The 24,476-nt window shown below is 43.2% G+C and overlaps 1 protein-coding gene across 3 annotated transcripts in view; it reads left to right on the top strand.

The window, feature by feature from the left end:
- kat6a (K(lysine) acetyltransferase 6A) overlaps positions 1-24,476 on the top strand; it is a 36,208-nt gene that overhangs the window by 3,472 nt on the left and 8,260 nt on the right. For all 3 annotated transcript variants that reach the window (XM_074669598.1, XM_074669599.1, XM_074669597.1), the window contains exons 3-11: positions 12,662-12,770; positions 14,860-14,975; positions 15,459-15,540; positions 15,858-15,972; positions 16,221-16,537; positions 19,120-19,232; positions 21,155-21,270; positions 21,699-21,840; positions 22,576-22,737. In XM_074669598.1, the coding sequence (XP_074525699.1) occupies positions 12,662-12,770; positions 14,860-14,975; positions 15,459-15,540; positions 15,858-15,972; positions 16,221-16,537; positions 19,120-19,232; positions 21,155-21,270; positions 21,699-21,840; positions 22,576-22,737 (1,272 nt within the window). The remainder of the gene's footprint in view (positions 1-12,661; positions 12,771-14,859; positions 14,976-15,458; positions 15,541-15,857; positions 15,973-16,220; positions 16,538-19,119; positions 19,233-21,154; positions 21,271-21,698; positions 21,841-22,575; positions 22,738-24,476) is intronic.

Genomic DNA, 24,476 nt, shown 5'->3' with positions numbered 1-24,476 from the left:
TGTTTTTGTTCATGTTGGTCATGGCCTGTGCAGCAGCACAGTGAGGTCTCTGACGTTGTGATAGATGGTTGCAAGTCTTCATCCACCATATGGCCTACCCTAGATAGCATATTGAAGTTGTTTTCTAATCAAACAGAATTGGTTAAGATCTGGCAGCATTATACGGCTCTGTCCACAAACTGAGTGTGCATCTTTGAAGATATTTTAAGTCTGTGGTCAGAGGACAAAGCAATATGTTTGAAGGATTTGCTCGTGTAGCATCAAATTGGTGGAAGCCCAGGGATGAGGTGTGCTGTGGCCCACAGGAGCACAACCAGAGGGATGCTGGGTGGGCGTCGGGTGGGCCCTTTTTCCAGCACTGTCGGTGAAGGAAGAGGTCAGGGAAGAGAGTCACATGTCTCCCAGCCTCCTGCGAGGAGTGTGGACCAGCTGCAGGGCTGCTCCCTGTCAGGAGCTGTCAGCAGATGGGAGGAAAAAAGGAAGAGAAGGAGGGAAAGAGGAAAGGGAAGGAACTTAGACAAGAGAGAGAGCAAGAGCGAGGTCTGTAGTGGTGCCAGAGGAAGAAGCTTGGATGACGCAAGCCCTGGGCCTCTGTAACCAGAAAGCAGGAGCGAGGAGCAGACAGAGGGAGAAGAAAGCGGAGAGACAGAATGAGTTAGGAGAGGGAGAGAGAGAGGCAGACATGCAGGCGACAGAGGAGAGAGGGAACACACCCACTTCTGTAACCTGATCAGAGAGAGCAGCCGGCTGCTGCCCTCTGCTTCTTAGGGCCACAGACACGCACGCACACAGAAAACCATACAGCTGCATGCAACAAAACAAACATGGAGCGACACGGAGCGACACACAGAGACGTGGACGGTTAGGATGACACCTCACAGATCACACCCCGACAGTCCACATGTCGGGGATACTCTGGATAAACACACACATGCTTTCTAACAACCAGCATGTAAATAAAGCAGTTAGAGTTACACGCTGCTGTGTGTGTGTGTGCCAACATCGTGGCCTATCATTGGCTCATATATCGTCCAGGTTATCAGACAGACGGTTGATCTCGCAGACACTAGACCGACCCTAAACACTGTTTTGACTGGCTGCTGGCTTTATCTGGCCCCATGTGTGTGTCAGTGTGTATGTGTGTGTGCATGTACAAGTCTATGCAGCACCACAAGCTCCCGGTAAAGACACCCGTACACACACACAAACACACACAAAGTAGGATTATCCTAAAGAGCAGGCTGGAGTCACATGGGGTCTGCCTAACACAGTGACCTGCTTGGCTGCAGATGGCCCACCTCTTAAGACGAGCAGAGATCAACCTCCTCCTTTTCTCTCTCACAAATCAGCCACACAAAAATACAGGAGAAGACTCAAACATGAGCTGTTTTTAATTCATGCACATCAGATGTTTTTTAGAAAATTTCAGAGGCTCTGACCCCATAATAAAGAGCATCTCGAGGGCATCTAAACATGTCTCTGTGTAATGTTTGACAATCTTATCTAAAATTAAAACAAGACCCTTCACTTTTAATCTTCCCCCTGTTTTTATTTGTCTAACACATTTGATTCCTCACAATTTCCTTCTCAACCCTTGGCACTTCTGTGTGTGTGTGTGTGTATGTGTGTGTGTGAATTCATTGCTGTGTTATCTTCAAAGATTGCAGTGTGGTTTTTAGTTTTACCCAAACCACAAGTAATTAAATGTATCAACAGTATCAACCAATGAGTGAAAAAATGCACAGAGGAGAGAATAAGGTAGTTTCACGATCATCTGATGTTGTTTTTCATCTCCATATGTGTTGCTCCTCTGGGTTCTCACTGGTGTTACAGCAAATACAGTTTCCTGTTGAGATGAGCGTCTTAGAAAGTTCACACATGCATCAAAACAGAATGCTCGTGGTACTTGTCACCACTGGGCCCTGTTCTACGAAGCAAGTTCAGGCTAGCGAGATAGCCTTGGAGCTACCTCGCTGAACTGAGCGCGGTAGCCGGCGGTCTCGCTACACGGTTTTACGACGCTGGTTATCAACCTCATAAGTGGATCCAGCTTGGCAATGAGCGCGTGCACGCATATGAGGCGGAGCCCGCTGCATCTGACCAATCGCGAACATGGAGCAGTCTGGAGCGTCAGAGCAGGCCGGAGAGAGAAGGAGCGCATATTTCACACAGGAGGAGCAAGAGGTGTTCATGAGGAAGTATGACGAGCTGAAACATGTAATAACGTTAAATGCAGCACCGTCGCTGCTGCTGAAGCACAGAAGGAATGCTGGCAGAAAATTGGTGACAGTCTAAATGCGTAAGTGTAGTGTTGTAGTGCAAATAAAATCTTTTGTGCCATTATCATCCTGAAATAGCACTGTTCACCATGCACTTTTACTGTAACATGCAACATATCTAATTTAGTTCTTACATGAATTTATTCATTTGTTCATTCCTGTCGTGTTTACATTTTTTGTGTGATATGTAGCCCACATGAACCCTACATGAATTCCTGTCACAATTTTAATACAGGCAACAAAATATTGTCATGGAACAGAAGTGTTGGCATTGAAGATCTTATTAAGGCAATGAGAGTTCTTCATTCCCTTTAACTACCAGTAGAAAGTGTCATGTACTACCAACCCCTCCCTAGAAAACCGGTAACTTTCATAAAGGTGGTCATCAGAAAAGGAGAGTGGGTCGGGCTCCGATGTCCACGGGATCCTCTAAGAACGGACAAGCCATTTTTTCGTGAGGGCTCATTGGTCAGTGGGCGGGGTTTTTATAGTCCGGGAGTTCAATCTGGAACCTAACCTGCCCCGGAGCAGGTTAGCCGTTCAGCGTATGTTGCCATGGAGACTCGCCTCGCTGAGGAGTGATCCAGTGTCGTAGAACAGGGAATCCGAAACCTATCCTCAAAGCTACCTCGCTAGGCAGTAATCTTGCTTCGTAGAACAGGGCCCTGAGAGGACTGAGATAAAATAACCTGAAATAAGAGCATTGTCTTTTTCTTGCAGCACTTGCCTCTGTTTTACAACCTGAAGATGTTACTTCAAAGTGCAAACTGTCTGCCCCAGCTCATGGTTTGAGATGCAGCAACTTTTTTTCCCACCAAACAGCCAAATGGGATGGATTGATGCATGATTTGAACGTCAACACTCCTTGTTTTGCCTCTACAGTGTGCAGGTCACACCGATAATTTTAGGACATGTTCAGGAGCGTTGTGCTCGATGAAAAGGGGTTGGGATTAAAAATGAATCTTTGTTTTAGGTTTTTAACAAACACAAAATGTTTTATTATCCCCCAAAATATCCTACAAAACAGAAGACTCTGCTGAAGGAGTTAAACAGGTTATTTGTAACAAGTTGTGAAGTTAATATCTGGAAGTTATAAGGGACACTTTGTTTGTACGTCTAATCTTAGAGCTTGATGGAGCTATGAGAATCTGGTGCAGCAGTAACGAAGTCTGTCCAGAGGATGTACCAATGTTGCTGCTCAGTCACACGTGTTTCCCTCCGACTGTTGTTGTGTTTTTGACGTATTTGGTCGTCGCTGCCTGTGGAAGTGGCATATGTGTCAAAGAGATTGTAACTGTGCACACGAGAGACACGGTCTGGCGTGTGTACGATCACTCTCCTCCACGCTCCTCATCTGCGGATGCATCATTGCCTTATTGCCCGGCATGATTGCAAACAGTTATGACTTCCAAGTAACATGGGAGAGAGTGTAAGTGAGGCAGAGGGGGGAGGAGAATCAAAACAAATGGCTAAGCACTGCCTTTGACCCCATTTGTTGGAGATTTGTGTACTCAACATGCTCATGTTTGTGTCAGAGTGCTCCTTTCAAACGGGGATCTCAGACCCTATTTCTGTCTCCCCCATCTCACCCTAATAGGGTGCCATTGCCAGGTCATGAAGGGGGAGGTGATGGGGGAGTGGAGTCAACCAGAGGTCATGGATATATAGATGGCAAACCTCATTGCCTCCCTGAGCGCCCGTTAGCAGTATGAGGCTACGGCCATTAGGTGGGATGGGCTTGACGCTGGGCTTTTGTGTGTGTATGTGTGTGTGTTTGTATGGGTATATCGTTGTTTGTGTGTGTGTGTATGATGTTCGTCCCGTCATAATAGAGAAGAGCAATGTCCCTGCCCTGCAGTTGCCCTTTCCCCAACAGCTGGAGTGGGGTGAACCAGAGTTCTCGATGTCGATGTGCAGTGTCACGGCGGGGACGTGTGAAAAAAGGGACACGTTAACGACACACAGTGTTAAAGTCGTGGTGGTTTCCCTCCCAAGACTGTCCCAATGACCCCTCATCGGACAAACACCAAGCAGATAATGGTTCTTCTTACGAACCACAATGGATGTACTTATATTTACAATGTCATGTTTTTCAGTTTGCATGTACTGGATTGACCCCCATTGCTCCATCTACCATCACATGTGCATCTCCCCTCTGCTTAAGTTTGCTCATTGTAACAACATTGTGTATTGCCTCTGAGAGGGTTGTGAATACAGAAAGCCTTCGCACATCGATTGCTGTATGTGGCGCTGGTGATGTCCCTCGTCGTTGCTTTATCACTTGTGAAGCCAGAGGAGGTGATTTTGTGTTTTCGCTGCCCTGGTGTAAAAATTCCCTGAGTGACCACTGTCCCACAGGAGTTTGGGGAAAATGACTCATCCTGGTTGTCATGAAATGACGTCTTAGCCTTTGGATGTGAACTTTTTTTCTAAAAGTCTCATTTTTGACTCTTCCAGAAGTAGGTGAAACATGAAGAAAACTTTCTACTCCGTCCATTTTTCTGACGTTTATTCCGTCTCCATGTACCCACAGCCCTGGCTGGCTTGGTTCCTCAGTTTGAAAGTCTTCTTCCACTCTCTGATGGCACCAGCTGTAACCTCGCACTGAGCTGTTACCACATGCCCGCTTCTTGTTTGACATTTGCTGGAGCACACAAGTGCAGAAATGGAAAGACTGAAAATCTGTTTGGGAGATTGCACTCCACACACCATAATGAGATTTTCTGTCCTACCTTTGGTGGTCTTTGTGTTTCGTGTTGATTTTGGGGCGATAACGGGCTTAGCTTTGCTTCCACCACAAGCACAATCTTGTGAAATTTCATCAGTGCTGCTCAGAGCGGTGAGAAATTACACTTGACAGCTTGACATGAAAAGTGTTTACAAGAAACAGCGTGTCCTCCTTACCAAAACACACTCCACGGACTGAAGTCCTGTGTCGTATGAAGCAGATTGGTCCATGTGATTGATCATTAAGCTGATATTAGTATCTGATTAGAGATAATAAACATCACCTTGAAATATCCCTGGAGAAAATTCTCAATAAGAGCAAAAAACAGCTACATCTGCACGGTTGTTTCTCTCCCTGGTACAGATATCACTCTGCTGTCTCATCCACCAGTCCAGTGGTTTAGAAAAAGTGTGTCCAGATAGAGTTTGTTGTGTGGCAGGACACGCGTTAAACAGAAACAAAGCTTTGACCGTGTGAAGCTCACTTCTGGCTGTCATGTGTCTCTTTAGCGCAGGTGTTCCTCTTTGGCTCTACCGGCTGTAGAAGATCAACCAGGAGCAGCCGCAGCCCGCTAAGAGTCTATAGAAGCAGCATTAGTAGAAGTGTCAGCGCCCAGGGGGAGCAGTTACCTCCAGCTCACCAGCGACTCTGATGTGAATGGCTTTTGGCACGGCGAGTGTAGCCGTGTGAGGCCGCGCGTATGGCTAACCTCGCCGCCCCGCAAATAGAGCCAATGTGTTGAGCAGCTGTGGAAGTGACGGCTGGAGCGCAGCCAGCCCCGCTCCGTTTGATGCAGTGATTTAGCTCCGTGCTCCCTGGCTAACCTCACTTTTAATGGAGGCTGATGCTTTGCTGAAGGGAGAGCGTGTTGGCACGACACTGGGTCGTCCTCAGGACGCTGTAGGTGTCTTGTGGAAATGTCGCCCAGGTAAACACGAGGCATTTACTGCTGGGAATACAAATTTGTATCCCCAAGCTGTCTGGTATAACTGCTTGAACGTTCATGCATATTTGTGGTCTGCTCCTCTAAAGTATGTCTATTTGAGCTGGTAACTACCAGTGCATCGATTGACCTGGGTCTTGTAACAGTGATCAATGAGTTTGTCTTCAAGGTGGGAGCAGCCGTAGAGGAAGTGCAGTGAGGGGATGCTGAGACCGGCCTCCCATGTTAATGAGATCCTTGACTTGAGACCAAACAAGGACAACAGCAACACTTCCCCCCTTTTTTTTCATTGCCTTTTATCTTTTCTTCCCTCCCCTTTCCCCCTGTTCTCCATTACTCCTTCTCCTTTCGCCTTCCTCTATTGTTCCCTTTTTCCTGTCTCACTCTCATGTCCTCTGTCTCTGGATAACAGAAGCTAGTTTATAAAGGGGAAACTAGGCCACTGCTGGTTGTTTTCTCAAACCTATTCTGTGGCTTACAAGGTCTCAGACAATGCTACATGCAGCGCCTTGGGTATTAACTCTAACTGGTTGAAAATGAAACACGTTCCAGGATGTGGAGCATGTTTAAAATGTTGTGCCTAAGTGATCCACAAAGCACTGGTGGGTGTGTCCACTGGGTCAGGCTGGGCTACTCTTACTCGTCCATGGGTGCGTGTTTGTGTAGGCGTGTATTTTTAGAGGAACCTTCAACTTGTAAGACATGTTTGAAAGGCATTTCATGTCCACCCGGTCGATGCAGCTAGCTGCTAACAGTTGCCACAAGGCGTGTCGTCTTGGCTCTGAAAAAGGTTTTGTTCCTGGAATCCTCCTTAACGTTGGGAAAAGAAGAGCACATGCCAAAACATGAACACGCGAGCTTAAAATAGGCATGCAAGCCTCCACAGACACACTCACACACAAACATCTTGAGTCAAATGTCGGCCATGATACTTAACTCCAACAGTCAGTGTATGTGAGAAATTTCTAGAGTGCAGCTCTGGTGTAAGAGCAGTCCTGGCAGCCATTGCTGGCAGAGGTAGAAAAGGCTGAAATGGGGAGGAAAAACGACTCTCAGGAGGAATTTGAGGATTGTGTTTGGCTGTCCAAATATCCCTGTCATGAAGGGAGGATTAGCTTTTCATTTTTTAGTATCTGTAGGGGATTAATTTACAGTGGCAGCTAGTAACTGAAGCTCTACTGTAACATGTTTCCATACAAGCTGTCTGTGTGTGAAAGGAGAGCTTGCTCGCTCGCGCGCTCTCAGCTCGTGTTTACTCGAGTGCTCGCAGAGCGAGCGGGAGCAGTTGACCTCCTCCAGCAGAGAAAGGGTTAAGTGTCAGGAATGATTGAGGTGCTGGTGGCACGCAGGCTGCTCAGCGGACTGCTGCTGCAGATTTGTCTCTTTCTTTACACTTTCCATTTCCTTCCTTCTTTTGCCCTCTGGATTCTTATTTTTGTCCTCGCTCTGTCTCTTCACACGGCTTTTCTTCCCCTCTTTCTCTACGCTGCTGAATTCCTCTTCTCTAAAGAGACAGTGTTGGTTTGTTAGCAGATATTTTCCACACAGATTTAGATTTCATGGTGATAGAGGTAATTAGTTAAAAAATATTGGACCCGTGAGGATGTACAAAGGTTTTCATTCATCTAGTCCTAGTCCGTATCCTCCTCTGGGTTTATCTCCTATCTTCACTTTTCATTCTCCACAACCCTCCTCTCTCTGTTTACCGCTCTCCTTCCTCATGCCCTCACTCCATACCTTTTGTTTCTCCCCCTCTCTCCCTCCCTCTGTGTCCGTGTGCTGTTCGGCAGCTGAGTAGAGGTGTAGCGGGAGGTGTTTGAAGCAGCCTGAGTCAGAAGGAAATGAACCCAATAAATCAAGCTCTTGTCCCTGTCTCCTCACTGCCAGGACCTGCTGCTTCTCCAGCTCTCTGCAGCTCGGAGCATTTACACTGCTGTCATGTGGAAAACCTTGTAACCCCCCTCCATGATTGTTTGGTGTGTTGTTGTTCTCATTTATATAAATAATTATTTAGCAGGATCTGAAGGGCATATAATGACCTTCTTCCTTTGCCTCACAAATACGGTGTAGTATTTCCAGTGGCGTCTTTATCTAGAAACTACAGATAAGTTTATCTCTCCCTGCGATGAGAAATGAGAATATCCTCTTTTGAAGTAATTAGCATCTGGCAGCCACACGGTACTTAAAAAATGAGACACTATAAGTAATGAACTATGTGATGCTATAAAATGATGTTGTAGAATGAAACCAGGTTAATATTTAGGTGTTAACCCTACACTTCAGTGGCTGACACAATCATTAGCACCACATATGTCTGTGTAGATGTGTCACTCTGTAATACTCCTCCGAAAGGCATAAGAGCACTGTGTTCTGTATGAGGGTCAGATCACCTCTTTTCTGTACCGCTGCATGCTTTTTTTTTTTTTTTTTTTAAAAAGGAATTTCAGGCATCTTGAAGCTGAAACATGTTAGTATTTACCTTACAGAAATTATCACAAGGAAGGATAAAGAGGAGACGTCGAAGGAACTGAAATGGATGTCGGCAATTCCAAAAAATGTGAATACGGAAAACTTGATACCGCTCAGCAGAGCAGCCGCTATAGCCCTGTTTCCACCAAGCGGTTTAGTTCGGTTCGTCATGGCACGGCACACATGTGACGTTTCCACTGACTTATTCTGGGACAGATCCCCAAATAACCAGGACGAGCCGTCCCACTTTTTGGGACCCTTCCGTAGGGGTGCCAGACTTAACCGATCCATTGCTGGAAGGTAGAGCTACAACACTCCAGACTGTTGACTGGTCAAAAGAATCATCACTCATTGTACGACAGCAGCTGTATTGCTCCTTTTTTTTAACCTAAAACTTCAGCCTCATGAATCTGAAATAAGATTGTTGAATCAACCACTGGCTAACACAGCCTCAGCAGTTTACATGCTTTGTAAGCACACTGAGCACATGCTCTGCTGCTCTACCACAGACATATTGTCTAAACTGAAAACAGATTTCCTCTTAAAACATTTGAACCTGGAAAATAAAAGCTATTTTATGGAAAGTTTGTGGTAAAACTTTTTTACACATTATCAGGGTTCGGCTCTGTCGTAGCTGGTTAAACATTAATCTGCTGGTAGCTTCCTTGTTTGCATACAAGGAAGTGTTTTTGGTAGTATAGGTGACCAAAGTTTTTGTGAGCAAAAGGTTTGTATTTCAAAACAAAAACAAATCTTTAAAAGTTTGGCTACAAGTGCAGAACAGCGATTGTTCAGTTTTTTTCCACAAGTCATTTCTAAGCTGAGCTGTTGGAGCTGTGTCGCTGGGCAAGTTGTGTCATGTTTCAGGTTGAACAGGGAGTGAAGAATGATTTTCAAGTCCTGCCACAAGTTCTGAATCAGGCTGACTTTTGCATTCTGATTTAAATGCTTCATGTAGTGTTGTGGAGAGCGGTTGCTTAATGTGCCATCCCATGTGTTGGTTTTCCAATTGATTTATTTCATGATTACTTCTGTTGTGATAAATATGATTGTTTACAAATTGTTAAACTAAAAGGCCCATATACAATAGGGAAAATAAGAATTGAACGCATAAACTTTTTTCTCATTACATTTATTTCCAAATCTGTAATTCAAACAAAACTTCTACCAGACATTGGTATTAACTCAAATAATTCACACATGAAAAGTAATTATGACATTCAAGTCCATAAATAATGATTATGTGGAATTAAGTATGATAACATAGGAAAAAAGTATTGAACACCATACCACCCGGAAATCTGTCAGTAATTATTACTTGAACTTCCAATTAGTGCAAACCAACATCAGCTGGGCCAGAGCAAATTGATGGTTGTTTTTTCACCAAGTAATTCAACATGACACACCTCATAATGGGTAAAGGCAAGAGCTCTCTGAAGACATTTACAACCTGATTGTTGCTCAGCATCAGAATGAAACAGGTTACAGACTTATATCAAAGCACCTGAATATTCCAGTCCGCATTGTTGGGGCCATTATTCGCAAGTGGAAGAAGCACCACCTTACCATCAACAGGAGCACAGGAATGCACAGGAACTCCTTGCAAGATTTCTGACCAGGGAGTCAGAAAGATGGTCAGAAGAGTACTCAATAAGCCAAGGACCACCCTGAAAGTGCTCCAGAAAGACTTGGAAGCAGCAGGTACAATTGTTACAGAGAAAACAATTGGCTGGACGCTCAGCCCGCAAGACTCTATTCCTCAAGAAAAGGCATGTTGAAGCTTGTATAAAATTTGCTAAACAGCATCTTGACGAGCCTGTGGAATAACGGAAAAATGTTTTCTGGTCAGATGACACCAAATTTGAACTTTTTGGCTCTCATGCTATGTACCATGTTTGGAGGAGAAATGGCACTGCACATCACCCAAAAAACACTACACCAACAGAAAAGTTTGGAGGTGGAAGCATCATTGCATGAGGTTGTCTCTCACCTCATGGTAATGACAAACTTCATATAATTGACAGAGCAATGAATGGAGCCATGTATGGGGAAATTCTTAATATCTCTGCTGCCATCCACCAGAATGATGAAGATGAGATATGGCTGGACCTTCCAGCAGGACAACGATCCGAAGCACATGGCAAAGTTGACACAGATGGTTTCAAAAAAAGAAAATCAATCTGTTAGAATGGCCTAGTCAATCACCTGACTTAAAGAAAGAAAGAACTAAAGAAAAGGGTTCACCAGAGGGCACCAAAGAATATTCAAGATTTAAAGACAATTTGTGCAGAGGAATGGGCCAAACTCACACCTGAGCAGGGTGGGCAATTAGTCAAAACATACAAGAAGTGTCTGGAAGCTGTCATTGCAACAAAGGCTTCTTCACTGAGTACAAGATAAGTCTCAGTTAGCGTGTTCAATACCTTTTCCCTGTGTTATCGCACTTAATTCCTCATAATCATTATTTATGGACTTGAATGTCGTGACTTCTTTTCATATGTGGATTATTTGAGTTAATACCAATGTCCGGTAGAAATTTTGTTTGAATTGCATCTTTGGAAATAAATGTGATAAGAAAAAAAGTTGACACGTTCAATACTTACTTTCCCCACTGTAACTGTGTGAATTTGCAAACACAACTAGGCATAAGAGTTAAGTATCATTGGCCAACAGTCTTACAGAGGCCTCTTTAGCATTTTATCCCACGTGCCTTCTGGATAACGTCTGCCCAGATGTCATGTGATGGTTAGAAAGTAGCCGTCCTAATTCTGTTCAGGCATAAAGATGTGAATATGGAAGCAATAAGGGGGAAAAAAAAACATGGAACCACAACGGTCATCCTACAGAGAGGTTATGAAAAACACCAGTTTCTGAAAAGTTTCAGTGTGGCAAAAATTATGCGTAAAAACTTGATAAATGATTTAAATCATACTTTTACCTGAAAATAGTACAAAGAAAAAATGGGAAAGTTCTAAATGAAAGAAGTACATTTTTTTTGGATGCCAGTGACTTAAAATAAATGTGAACAGGGCATGTTGTTATAAGATTTTAATTGCCTGACATTGAGGGTTCTCCTTTGTACCATCAAGGATGTTTGCTTTTGAACTCTTACCAACAAGCAAGTTGGTCCCTTCTTCTCTTGATAGTGTAGATGTCCATGATATCCAAAAAGAATGTCAACACAGGACAGACTCCTACTTCCCATCAGTCCATCTTAATGAGCTCTGGCCCAGAGAAGTTGTGTTCTGGGTTTCTATTTGCATCAGAATTTTCTTGAGATTTCTGTGATTTTTGAATATCCAAGCCAAAGCTTAGATATTTTGGCTCATTTTTGCCTGGAACAGAAACAGCATGCTCCTCTTTCTGTAGGTTACTGGTGCTGAGCAGTAAACAGAGATGTGCTGAAAATAACTTGTGGTAAACTCTGAAGTAGCAGTAAGCCACCACTTCCCCTCAGGGCTTCCAGGCTCCAGAAACTTTCAAGGAGAGTCACCCCCGCCACCCCCTTGTGTTTTTTTCCTGTGTGAAGTGCACCTGCAGTGCTGCGGGGATGTGATTTTTCAGCTTTATTGGACACACAGTTCTGTTTGATGTGGAGTAAGATGTTAAGTGTTTTCCTCGACACAAACCTGGCTCAGTTTGAGGGCTGTATGTGCACCAGAGGATGTTTTTCCTTGTGTCTTATTGCACACCTGCTGACATGATGGGTGCATCATTGCGTCCTGAATTATTAACACACACCCCGTTGTGGTTGTTGGATGGCATGATGCAGCCTAAGAGTCAAAATGGGACACATTCCACCAGAATGAAACGCCTCAGAAAGTAAAACCATAGGAAGTGAGTTGCAGGCTCTGATCAAACTGCTCAGGAGGCAGCCAAGGCCCTGACACACGATGTTAGCTTCTAACATGACATGTCACATAAATTATGCAGTCACACTCATCACAGTGGCTATTATTCTCTTCATTATCCTAAATTGTGTGCTCACAGATCCACATGCTCCATGGTGTCATTGTAGCTTTCAGTCTGCTCTTGTCCTTGTTAACACACACAGCTCCTCTCATCCACTGAGGCTGCACACACACACACATTCACACACTCACACATACACACACAAGGCCACTTTGTTGTGTTCATTGTAGAATTAAGCTGTAAAGTTGACTGACAGTCTAAACTCTCTCCCCTCTCTCTCTTGTGCCTCCTCCGCTCCATCCTTTCCCTCCTGCTCTGTCCTCCTGCCAGCCGGTGGCAGAGCCAATCCCAATCTGCAGCTTCTGTTTGGGCACCAAGGAGCAGAACCGTGATAAGAGGCCGGAGGAGCTCATCTCTTGTGCTGACTGTGGAAATAGCGGTAAGTGCTGCTTTGAGCTCTAAGTTTTACTGTACAGCACAACCACAAAGAAGTACCAGAAGGTCAACTATCTGTATTATTTGAACTTTATAGGCAGGTTTTCAAATCTCTAGGTTTAAAAACACACATTATGAAGCTGTGTGTACATTACTGTAATAGTATTTGCTATTTTTAGCACACAGCCTCTGACACCTCTTCTCTAATTATATTTCATTACCATCCTCCTTTATTGACAAACAGACAACTCTAATATTTACCTCTGTGGTAACTCATGGAATCTGCTTTGTACTCTCACTGTTTAACTTTTTCCAGCCTCAACACTTAACCTGATGAGTGTGTTGCTCTAATTACACTCATTAATACATAATGATATTTGTATCAGCTTTTAAAAACCAAACAAAAAGGCGTTGGATCAATGTCTACTAATGTGGCAGACTGATGAGGCGACACATTAATGATGCTTTTGCAATGCAAAAGCTGCCCTCTCATACAATTAAAAACCCACTTTTCACCTGTGAGCACTTGGCCCACTTGGCTGCATTTGTCTGGCAGACAAAGATATCATTAGCCAAAATATTCACCAGGAAAAAAAAGCCTGATGAATAATGACCATGTTTGTCTGAATGTGAGAAGAAATAGATGAGGGAAGATCGCCTTATTCAGAGTCTTCATTAGGCACCAAACTTTTTTCACTAACATCTCAAGGCCACACGTCAAAGCAACGAGGCATAGTGAAACCAAAATCACCAGGAGCAATGTTAATTTTAAAGTGGGGTATTCTGCTTACCCATTTTTTAAACATGGATATAAACTAACAATACTGGATTTTTATACTGCACATTTAGATTTTCACACCACTGCATATTCATACGTTGTAAAACCCCCCGAATCTGCTCTAAAAATAGCACAAGATCCTCATTAGATCTAAAAAGATGATTTCATCATATAGGGATGTTCTAACTACTTCACAACACATTGGATGTGTGTGCCTCAAATGCCAAGGTCAACAGGCCCCCAGACCGCTGGCCAATCAGAGGGAAGGGGGTTTGTGTTATAGGAGCTTTAAAGAGACAGCAGCTAAAATGAAGAGTTTCACACAGAGGCTCGAATAAGGATTTTCTAAAACACCAGTGAAAGAAAAACAGTGATTTTTTTGGGCTATAAATCATCTGAAGCTACTCTGGAGGTACCAGAGGGATGGTATAAAGACCTGAAAATAAAGACAGTAACCCCTCTTTAAGAGAATAAGAGCAAACAAAGCTGAACTTTAACTTCTGTCTAGTGAAGAAGGTTATAAAGGTGACTGCACACTGATAAGAGAGGAGCAGGGTTAATGATAAGCCAGAGCGTAATGTGAGTTAGTAAATGAACAGTGTACAAACATGAAATCCATCTGAATTACAGAATCCCACAAACTGTGCAGGATGAGGTTTACAAAAATTTACACCTCACTGAGAGACTAGGAGGACTCTGCTGCTGCTCATCATGGCTTTTAAGATGGAAATAAATGTTGAAACAGAAATAATAACCAACACCACCTCCTTGTCACTCAGATGATATTGTACTGTATGCATGATAACATCAACTAAAACAATTTGTAGTTCTTTGAATTTGATGATTTTTCCTAAAGTTTGTGCTGTTTCTCTTGTAAGGATTCTAAACTAAATCAAGATGCAATGATTTAATCACAGACACTCAATGCTTCAGGAAAAACTGGGATCTTGAGCTTCCTCCTCAAAGATTCTTTTTCTACCAGGAGCTGTAATATCTCACTGACATTGCTAAGCAGTGGAGCTGGGAAGATTATGTTCCTCCTCTTCCCTCCCTCGGTCTCTGTCCCAGACACAGCGTTCTTGTTTGCTAGTCTTCAAACAGAGCGAAAGCACTGCTCTGACAGATTGTCATTTATGTTTGAACACTCTTTATGCAGCCAGGTTTGATTTAGTGAGGGCTTACAATTCCAAAAGGAGCACTTTTTTTCCCTCTTTAAATGATGCAAGTGGGTCACAGCTGTCAATCAACAGCAAAAAGAAAAAGTGTGTAACGTTGACTCACTTGTGTGTGCGCGTGTGTGTGTGTCTACCTGCAGGCCACCCGTCCTGTCTCAAGTTCTCCCCGGAGCTCACAGCGCGAGTCAAGGCGCTGTGGTGGCAGTGCATCGAATGCAAGACTTGCAGCAGCTGTCAGGATCAAGGAAAGAATGCGGTGAGTGGATGAGCAAATATGGGAGACCGGCAGCCTGACAGCGTCTGTGAACATCCCACTTCTGCTAAAGTGCCAGATTGAGATGCTAATAAATGTAGCTGTGGTCCTGGGATGGAGCTATTTTAGTCCGCCTCAGCATGATGTCACTTTTTTCTCCTGTTGTCAAGCAGGGAGTCATTGTTATTCAAATGATTTTAAGGAGGTTTAACTGGAAAAAGATGCATGATAATCACCTTAATCTGTAAGAATGAAATTAAAGTATAAACTGACATCCTTCAAATTTAAAGCTGGAGAGCTACACCTGTGTTATTGGGCATGAATACCATACACCGGATAATTAAATAAAGATGCAGTTGTAGGCTCAGTGTTTTTATTATTTATGATAATCCACTTCTGAAAAGGGTCTGTTAGGCTTGGCTTGCCTGAAACACATAATCATATTTTTTACAATCATCAACACTTGTGTGTGTTTGTGTTGTGCAGGACAACATGCTGTTCTGTGACTCCTGTGATCGGGGCTTCCACATGGAGTGCTGTGATCCTCCTCTCACACGGATGCCAAAAGGTAAATGCTTATTTGACGTATCTCCCTCCTCCACATTACGTATTCAAAGCCTGAGTAGTAACTCACTGAGTATCTGCTCTTCCTCTGTAAGGCTAAACACAGCTAATAAATAACTACTCAGATTAAACAGCCAGTCTAAATGATTTCTACTGTATTTGTCTCCTCGGCTCTAATGCAGCAGCCACAGCTTCACCATTCACTGCTAATGTATACAATACATCCCAGAGTGTGTTGGTATCTGCGCTGAAGCCTGTCTCGCCTAATCCACTTCAGTGTATCTGAGCCTCTGCTTTTTTTTTCTTCTCCTCCTCTCCCAGGCATGTGGATTTGTCAAATCTGCCAACCCAGGAAAAAGGGAAAGAAGCTTTTACACGAAAAGGCAGCACAAATCAAACGGCGCTACAACGCACCGCTGGGGCGGCCCAAGAACAGGTAAAGAAATGACTTCTGCTAACAGCACAGTGTCAGGGCTGTGGAGTGTCAGGGCTGTGGAGAGTCACGGCGAGATGCACCTGTTATACCCAAGTGCAGACACGCTAATGGCTGTAACTCTCACTCTGCAATGACCAGGTGGAGTTTCTGAAGCTTGGTGGAGGGTTCAGTTGTCTTACAGTTGATACACAGTTTCACACAGTCAGCCCACCTGACTCCAGTCTCAACTGATCTCTCTTCTTCTACAGGCCAGGGCGGCCCTTCAAGAAGCTGGGTGGCCGAGGTCGGCGGAAGCGCTCAGCCTCCGCCAACTCTTCCTCCAGCTCATCATGCGAAGGTTACCCCGGCGATGACAGGCTGCTGTTTTCACTGCGGGATGACGACGACCTGTCGCAGAGCGGCCTGCGCTTCAACAACAAGACCAAGGGCCTCATTGATGCGCTCACAAAGTTCTTCACGCCGTCACCTGAGGGCCGAAAGGCACGGCAGGAAGTGGTGGACTACTCACAGCAGTGTCGCATTCGGAAGAAGTCCAGTCGCAAAGGAGAGGGCGATGACAGAGGGGGTAAGAGGATGAGCTGTGCTTACACCGCTGCCCAGTTCAGTTATCAGAAAAAAGCTTCAGCTACTGCAGGGAATCAGATTGAAAAAAATGGTCAAAACTGTTGACTAAACTATCAAGCCATCGCGGGACCTAATAGGTTTTGCAGACTGTTCAGTAAATGTAGTACTTAAAAAATGACAGTATTGATTGATTGTGGTCTTGAATTGACCATGAAACCAGCAAAACTAAATTCACAAAAAGTGTGCTGTGTCCTATAGAGGGATTATTTTTTTTATCAACAACAGCGGATGCGCGAGCAACTTGGGTGCAGAAGCACTGTGGAGTATAATAGCTTGTCAACTGACATGGAGGAGTTAACCACCAAAAAATCACCTTTTTAAACAGATATTAGATGGACAGATGTTTTTAACTGAGAAATCCAGCGTGTACCCAGAGAGGAATTTGAACACACAACTGTCACCTGATGCTCATGACTGCATTATCTGTGGACACTTGCCAGACCGTGACATACCAGTATGTAAATATGTGTCAATAAATCAGAAACCCTCCCAGAACCAAAAAAAGCACACAGACTGCTGATTCTGAGACCCGGTTCATGATAAAAGAACCAGAAAACTACGTCCAGAGTTAATTATTTACCCGCAGACATCTCTGGTGTTTCAGAGTAAAGTGTGACCCTGGTAACTGGTGACTCGGCTGTTAATCACTGATGCTGTCGGCTGAGAGTCACCAGTTAGCATGGTCGCTATTAACTCCAAAACACCAGCTGCTCTGTGCAGTCAAAACTTGATAGACGTTGCCTCTGTTGTATTGTATTGTTTCTAAAAACTGACCATAGAACAACCTTACGTTTTTATGCTGCTAACAGGTTGAATTTAGTGTTTAAAAAACACTAACTCGTCTGAATGAATGGAGCTTAATACTGCTTCTTCAGTCAAGATGCGTGCACATCTTTATGATGATGTAGACTAACACAAAATCACAGCCTGAATTGCTCAGTGATGTTCTGTTGTTTTGCCATATTTTACCCAGAAGACCAGCTGGAATTAGCTGCTTCAGTTAGCAAAGCCTGCTACTTACATTGCATAGTGCAGCAATCTAACAGCCTGATTTTGCTTTTTTTTAGTCTGCTGCTGATGATAGTAGTATGTTTCTGTGACGATGGCAGCGGGCCATGCTTGTTAACCTTTGACCGCCATGGTTGGTGGTGCAATTTTCCCAGTTTCTGGATCTCACAGCACTTGTCCTTCCTGGTACCTCCAGGAACTGCCTCTACTTTTAACTTCTTCTTTTGCTATTATTCTTCTCCTCTATTTATGTCATGGTGTTGACAAATAGCTTCAGGAAGCGCAGGAAAACTGTACTACAACCTGGCACTGGTTCAAACGAAATTGTAAATTTTGACGAGAATATTTGTAATAATGCTTGAATTTGAAGTAGTTGGAATTATGCTTCAAAGTTCATGACCCATCACTGGTGAAGTGGTTGCCAGTAGTGGATACATCTCTTCTAATCTATCGAAGCTGCCAAGGGTTTTCTAATTAGCATAGTTTACAGTGTGGCAAGAACAGATAGTTCTAAAAAGAGCTAAATATCTGAATAGAAAGAACACATTACTCATTACACAAGAAGACAAATTAATTCATCAAAAATAACAAATCAAGAGAAGAATCAACATTTACAGTAACTGAATTAAGAATCATGTTTCACTGAAATTTGAAGTTCTTCAGGAGCTTGCTGTTAATCTTATGTGCTTGAAGCACCTTTAAAGACAGTTACCAATGATGCAAATGTTCAATTTCACCTGATGCTGCTCGTCCTCAGAGCATTCAACAGATTTTAATTTCAGGTGTTTTTAGAAATTGACACCCAGAAAACGTCTTCACAGCATCACAGCTGTACTTGGTTAAACCGTCAGTGTTATTATTCAGTTGTGTGTTTCATGCTTAAAAAAATCCAACCCTGGTAGTTTATATTTGGAAATAATAGACCAAGTGTAACAGTTGCACAGAGCTTATTTGTGATTTTCTGCCTTAAAAAATTATTGCTTTTTCATCAAAGAAATTGCTTTGTGGTGTGAAGTGGCCACCTGCAGCTCTATTTCCTCTGAGCTTTCTGAAGCCAAAAACACACACAGAGTCTTAAGTACAGAACAGTGAAAAAAGAAGACTGTGACAGAGAATTTGAGAGCATTTACTTCAGGTTTCACTGGCACCAGTGTCTGCATTTTGACCCAGTTAGATGGTTTTGTTGAATAATGGATTAGCAGGTTTCTACAGATTTCAAAGGGAGGGTAATCTACTAAATTCAGTTTATGCTGCATTAAAAAGCTATAGAAACCAAATTGTTATTTTTTTTTTTTGAACCCTGTATGATGTGACATATGGAGCTATCGTGCTGACTATGTGAACTAATCATATGCATATACCCAGAGTTTAAAGATAACTCTTTTCTTTGTAAGAATGTCTCCATTTCTTCCAGAGTCACCATTATAAAAGTGATGCAGCTGACACTTTGCCTCCATGTCTAGAGAGCCTGTCACCAGATTTGCATTAATTCCGACTCCATATTTCACTCCACAGACAATCAAGACGGCAGTGACTGGCGTGACGAGGATGAGAAACTGCCGGGTCATGAAAACTTGACAGAAAAAGACATCGAACTGTTCAGACATATCCAGGAGCTGGCGCTACAGGTACATGGATACAGTATCATGCATCTCAATCTGTTTTTATGCTAACAAGGATGTCAGAGTAATGGGAAGTAAGGAGCTAAAGAGGGGCTGGGCTGTGGACCAAGCATTGGCATCAGTAAGGGAACCCTGAGGAGGCCCAATAGAGTGATTGTAACATGGTGTTAGCCTACTGTGATAGTAGTAGTGAGGGGGGGTTATTCAGTCTTTGTACCTAATACAATATTTGTCACAAGACAGACATTTTATACAAACCAAAAGTTGTAAAAAACAAACACAGCAGAGCAAACCAAAATTCTTGTATTAGGTAGTGACTAAAAAGGTCTAAGCAGAAGCAGGACAACAACTCAAACAACTTCAGGTTTATATTTGCATCATTCCACAGTTAAATCCCAACAACAGAAACTCCTTTTAAGACTTTTTTCAGCTTTCTGAACAGAAAACTTGCAAACACCTCTTAAATCATATTGAGTCTCCAGAATGGAAAAGGACTTTTGCACAAAACATTATTAACATTATTTTATAATAAAATGAGTCAGAAAACAACATTATGTGTGGCTATAGAAATCCAGGATCAATGTGAGCATAATAATAAGTCTTATTGATGATGTGTGTGGCTCTTTTTTGTAAAACAATTGAATTTATATTTGTTGGGTGCAGAGAGCTTGGTTTTAATGGTGATAAAAACGAAAAGAAAACACATTTTTGTCTTAGGACTGGGTCTGAATGTATGCCAGTAAGAGAAAACATCAGCAAGCACCGCAAGTACAGTCGATCAGTGTCGCTGCTGCTGGAAGCAGAGAGTAGTAAAGTGTGTGTGGCCTCTTATCAGAGCTGAGCCATTGTTTGCTGTAAATACATGAATATGTCAAATAGAGATAACATTAAACATGACAGCTGTAATGATGACATGTTGGTTTAGTCAGTGTAGGCACAGTAAGGAAATCATAGGAGCCACATTTCAGCAACGATGACTCAAATGTTTCTCCGGTGTTTAGACGCTTTGTGCAGTAGGAGCAGCATTTGTTTACGTTGTGAGGAAAGAGCTCATAAAATCCTGAGAAACAAAAAGCAGGATTGTGAAATTGTGAGGAAGGATCTCATCATTTTGTGACTCTGCAGTTGCACCAACGCTTTGCTGTCATCACTCCTTTGTATTTCATATTGACCCTGTAACCACATAGTACTGGTGTCCTGGTTCACATGACATTTACAGTGTTACACATACTCATATAGCCTGACTCACAGTGATCCGATCTCCCCTCTCCTTTATCTGAATGTGAAATGAAAGAAAGGTGTGAATGTTAGGTCTTAACTAGTGATTTTCAATAAAAGGGGATATAAATGTATTTTTTATTTCACTCATTTGTGCTTTCAGTCTGTGTTCTTGGAAAATGCAGACAGCAGAAGAGCTGTGTCCTCTGTATGTGCTTCTTTGAGCCCCGAGGCCAAGTTGTCCTGCTTACAAAACTTTGTTGATTGTGCCTACAAATACCAAGATGCACTGCAAGCGAGCATACATAGCCTCAATCTGCTCCAATGTACTTCGCTGGCCTTATACACCAATTTGTAACCAAGGCTTAATACCTCGCCTGTTGAAAACACTTCAGCACAATCTCAAACCTTAATGCCCTATTTAGGCTGTAACTGTTAGTGTTAGCTGTGCAGCTTAGTTTGTAGTCCTCTCCTAAAGCAAACAAAGGCTTGAAAACCAAGTTAGACTAGCCTCTGGTTGTTCAGAGTGAAGAAGAAAGAACAACAGAATGGACAGAAATCCCTCTTAACTTGTCTTGAGGAGTGTAAAAACCTTATTCAAGCAGCCTCTGTGTATTATTGCTGTGTTTTCTGATCACTTCTGTGAAAAACTCTGCCGTAACCTTTCATTCCCCTGTCTCTTTCTTCTCTATCTATGCTCACCCAAACAGAAAGTAGGAGTGACCGGTCCACCAGACCCTCAGATGCGCTGTCCGTCAGTTATTGAATTCGGCAAGTTTGAAATCCAGACATGGTATTCTTCTCCGTACCCTCAGGAGTACAGCAGGTAAGAAACGCATCATTATGAAGCTCGCCAGAATAATGCTCTTAGCTCTCACTCCCGCTTGTAGGCGTAGAAATTAGCAGCAGCATGATGGAGCTCAATTATATCGTTTACAGTACCACCTACTTTGGCAGGTAACCAGCCAGAGCAGGGGAGGTAATTAGATTCACATTTTCTGAGGGTGTTTTATTCATCTGTGTCACCGCTGAATGAAAGCTGCCCTGTTGTTTTTAGGAGTGTTCTTTCATCAGGGACGTTAGATGTCCTAAACAGAGAAAACAAGCACAGCGAAAGTGTTTTTCATTAAGAATTCATTTGATTACTCAGAAAAGAAACAGACTTAGACGATCAGTGATTGACTTTTTCGCTCAGCTTTATATTTAAATCATGTCTTACCTCTGCCTTGGGTTGTTCTCATTTCTTCTCTACAGATTACCCAAACTCTACTTGTGTGAGTTTTGCCTGCGCTACATGAAGAGCCGCAGCATCCTCTACCAGCACATGAAGAAATGCAGCTGGTTCCACCCTCCTGCTAATGAGATCTACAGGAAAGATGATGTCTCTGTGTTTGAGGTGAGGAGGGATAGATGCTTTAATTGTTGTAGTTACTAGACAAGAAGATTAAAACAAAACATGAATGTGTTTCCTGTCAGTGTGACCCTGAAATGATCAAGTCTGTGTTTAATCTGCAGTCACAAATGCAGAAGCCTTTCTTCTGCTCTTCCATCCCTGTCTTCTAATTTCCCCTTCAAACCTTCAAACCTTCAAACCTTCAAACCACGTATGTTTCATCCCTTCCCCCTTACCAGCTTAATTAATATACAGCATGTTGATCAGCCGAATACATTACAGAGATTGTGGAAATGGGAATTTACTAGAGTTATTAAAAGAATGATAATATTTACAGAAAAGCTGGACCTCTAGGTTTCATAGCCAAGCAGCAGATTACTTCAGTGTTGCCACTGCAGCTCCTGTTTCTCCGCTCTGCAGTCCATCCTCACTCGGAGGAGCGCATAGACACCTGGCGAGCTGCCAACCTGAACCTCCCTCCCTCCCTCCCTCTCTCCGTCTCTTTCCAGCTCTTTGTTTCTCTCCTCCACCCTCTCTATCTGTCAGGCTCTCCAGAGACCGGGCTGAGATCATTGCCCGACACTAACTTCACTGCTCCATTCACCTTCACTTTGTTCCACAGCTCCCTAACAGCAGCTCAGAGATGCACTGCCAAGCAGGAGTACTGAACAGTGGTCATTTAGGAAAGTGTCTGCCAATGTGTTGTTCTTATGTGTTTTCTCACTAATTCCACCCCAGGTTGATGGGAATGTGAGCACAATCTACTGTCAGAACCTGTGTCTGCTGGCCAAGCTGTTCCTGGACCACAAGACCCTGTACTACGACGTGGAGCCCTTCCTTTTCTACGTCCTGACACAGAACGACAACAAAGGCTGCCACCTTGTTGGCTACTTCTCCAAGGTAAAGCCCTGATGTGACCAGGGTTATCATGTACTTAGAAGTATGAATGGACCGATCCGATCCCAGTGTTGTATTTTGGTCTGGCTCACACACAGAAAGAAGGATCAGATATCAGTGACATAAGCCCTGTTTCCACCAAGAAGTTCAATTCGGTTCGTCTCTGCACAACACACACTTTATGGCGTTTCCACTGACTAATCCCGGGACAGATCCCCAGATAACCCAGACTAGCCGTCCCACTTTTTTGGACCCTTCCCTGTGATGCCAGACTAAAACGATATGAACCCGAAAGGTGGAGCTACAACACTGCAGTCTGTTGATTGGAGAATCGTCACTTAATTTGTGACAGCGGCTGTTTTTCACTTCAAGGCAAACGTGATTGCGCTCTGTAACAAAGAGCAGCATGCCAATGACAAAGAAGATAAAATGCTGGATGTCTCATGATTTATTAGGGGGATACCGTGTTTTGTGCTGCTTTGGCGTCATGCTGTTATTTAACTAATGCAGCTATCGGTATCTAGCTTACATGCTGCATACTATGAGGGGACACAGTTGGCTGTGGGAACACAAACAGGACCAGGCTTAACCGAGCCTACCTGTACCAAACTGTACTGATCCAAATCTTACTGATCTGAACTGGACTGAGAAGTGGAAACAGGGCTACAGAGTCAATCCATTGTGCAGATCTCATTAGGAGGTAAATAACTTCAATTTGCCGTCTTAACATAAAAATTTTTAAGGAACTTTCGTTTGATCAAAACTACAAGGCAGCATCAAACCACGCGTTTGAGTGTTTACCCTGCGTCAACATGATGTCTGCATCAGAGTTTGAGAAAGCTAGCTGACAAGCATCCTCCTCATCAGCTGACACTCGCGTGAGCTAAAGCTAAAGCTACTCACACTGAACTGTTCATCATGTTAAGTGCTGGTGTTTTTAACGGGTGGTCTATTTGTTTGAAAGCGTTCAGTTTAATTCTGAGGGTCTGAACAGGAGATTGGACTTTACTGTCTTTTTTCAGGCTGATCCACTGAGAGCTGTCAGCTGCTCCATAAACACACACAGTGTTTGGAAGAATCATTTGATTTAGTCGCCCAGTCTGCCCTGTTTGTAGAATAGCTATTGTGGATGGGTGGCATGTTTCATTAGGATTATACATTCATTTTACTCATAAACTCTGTGCTATTTATCATGTTGTTATACTATGAATATGATAAAAATCCTAATATCACTCCTAATTCTAAAGAGAATGATGCCATTTATGCCAGTCAGACAGAAGAGTCAATTATTAGAGTAAGATAGTGAAAAGACACACATCAAAAAGAAAAAAAGATGCTATCTATCTTTTCTATATTGTGAACAAAAGTTATTTTGGGACTATTTTGTTACACCCCTACAGAACAACAAAATTGTCAACAGAAAACCTAAACAAAGTGAAAAATACCTTTGAATTAAATGGAATGCTTTGGCATTAGCTCACAGTTATACATTCCTACAAACATACAAATGTCCATGCTGTGTCTCAGATAAACACTGGGTGCTGTCAGCTCTGTTGTCCCTCTGTGGGTTTTATAGGCGCAGGTGCTCCCATTAATGCGCCGCTTCAATGCCAAAACACAGCAGTTAGTGAGCGAAGGCAGAACCATCAGACCCCTGCTGTACACCAGCACAGTCCTGCTCTGTGGTGTAGTTTCCATCGTTTTTGCTCTAATGCTGAAATATGTCTGTTTTGTTTTCCCCT

The sequence above is a fragment of the Halichoeres trimaculatus genome, unplaced genomic scaffold (genome assembly GCF_033239565.1).
Source record: "Halichoeres trimaculatus isolate MK-OKI-2021-1 unplaced genomic scaffold, fHalTri1.1 fHalTri1_scaffold_5, whole genome shotgun sequence".
Lineage (NCBI taxonomy): Eukaryota > Metazoa > Chordata > Actinopteri > Labriformes > Labridae > Halichoeres > Halichoeres trimaculatus.
The sequence above is the reverse complement of the archived record's forward strand: the minus strand, read 5'-3'. Positions and strand labels throughout refer to the sequence as shown.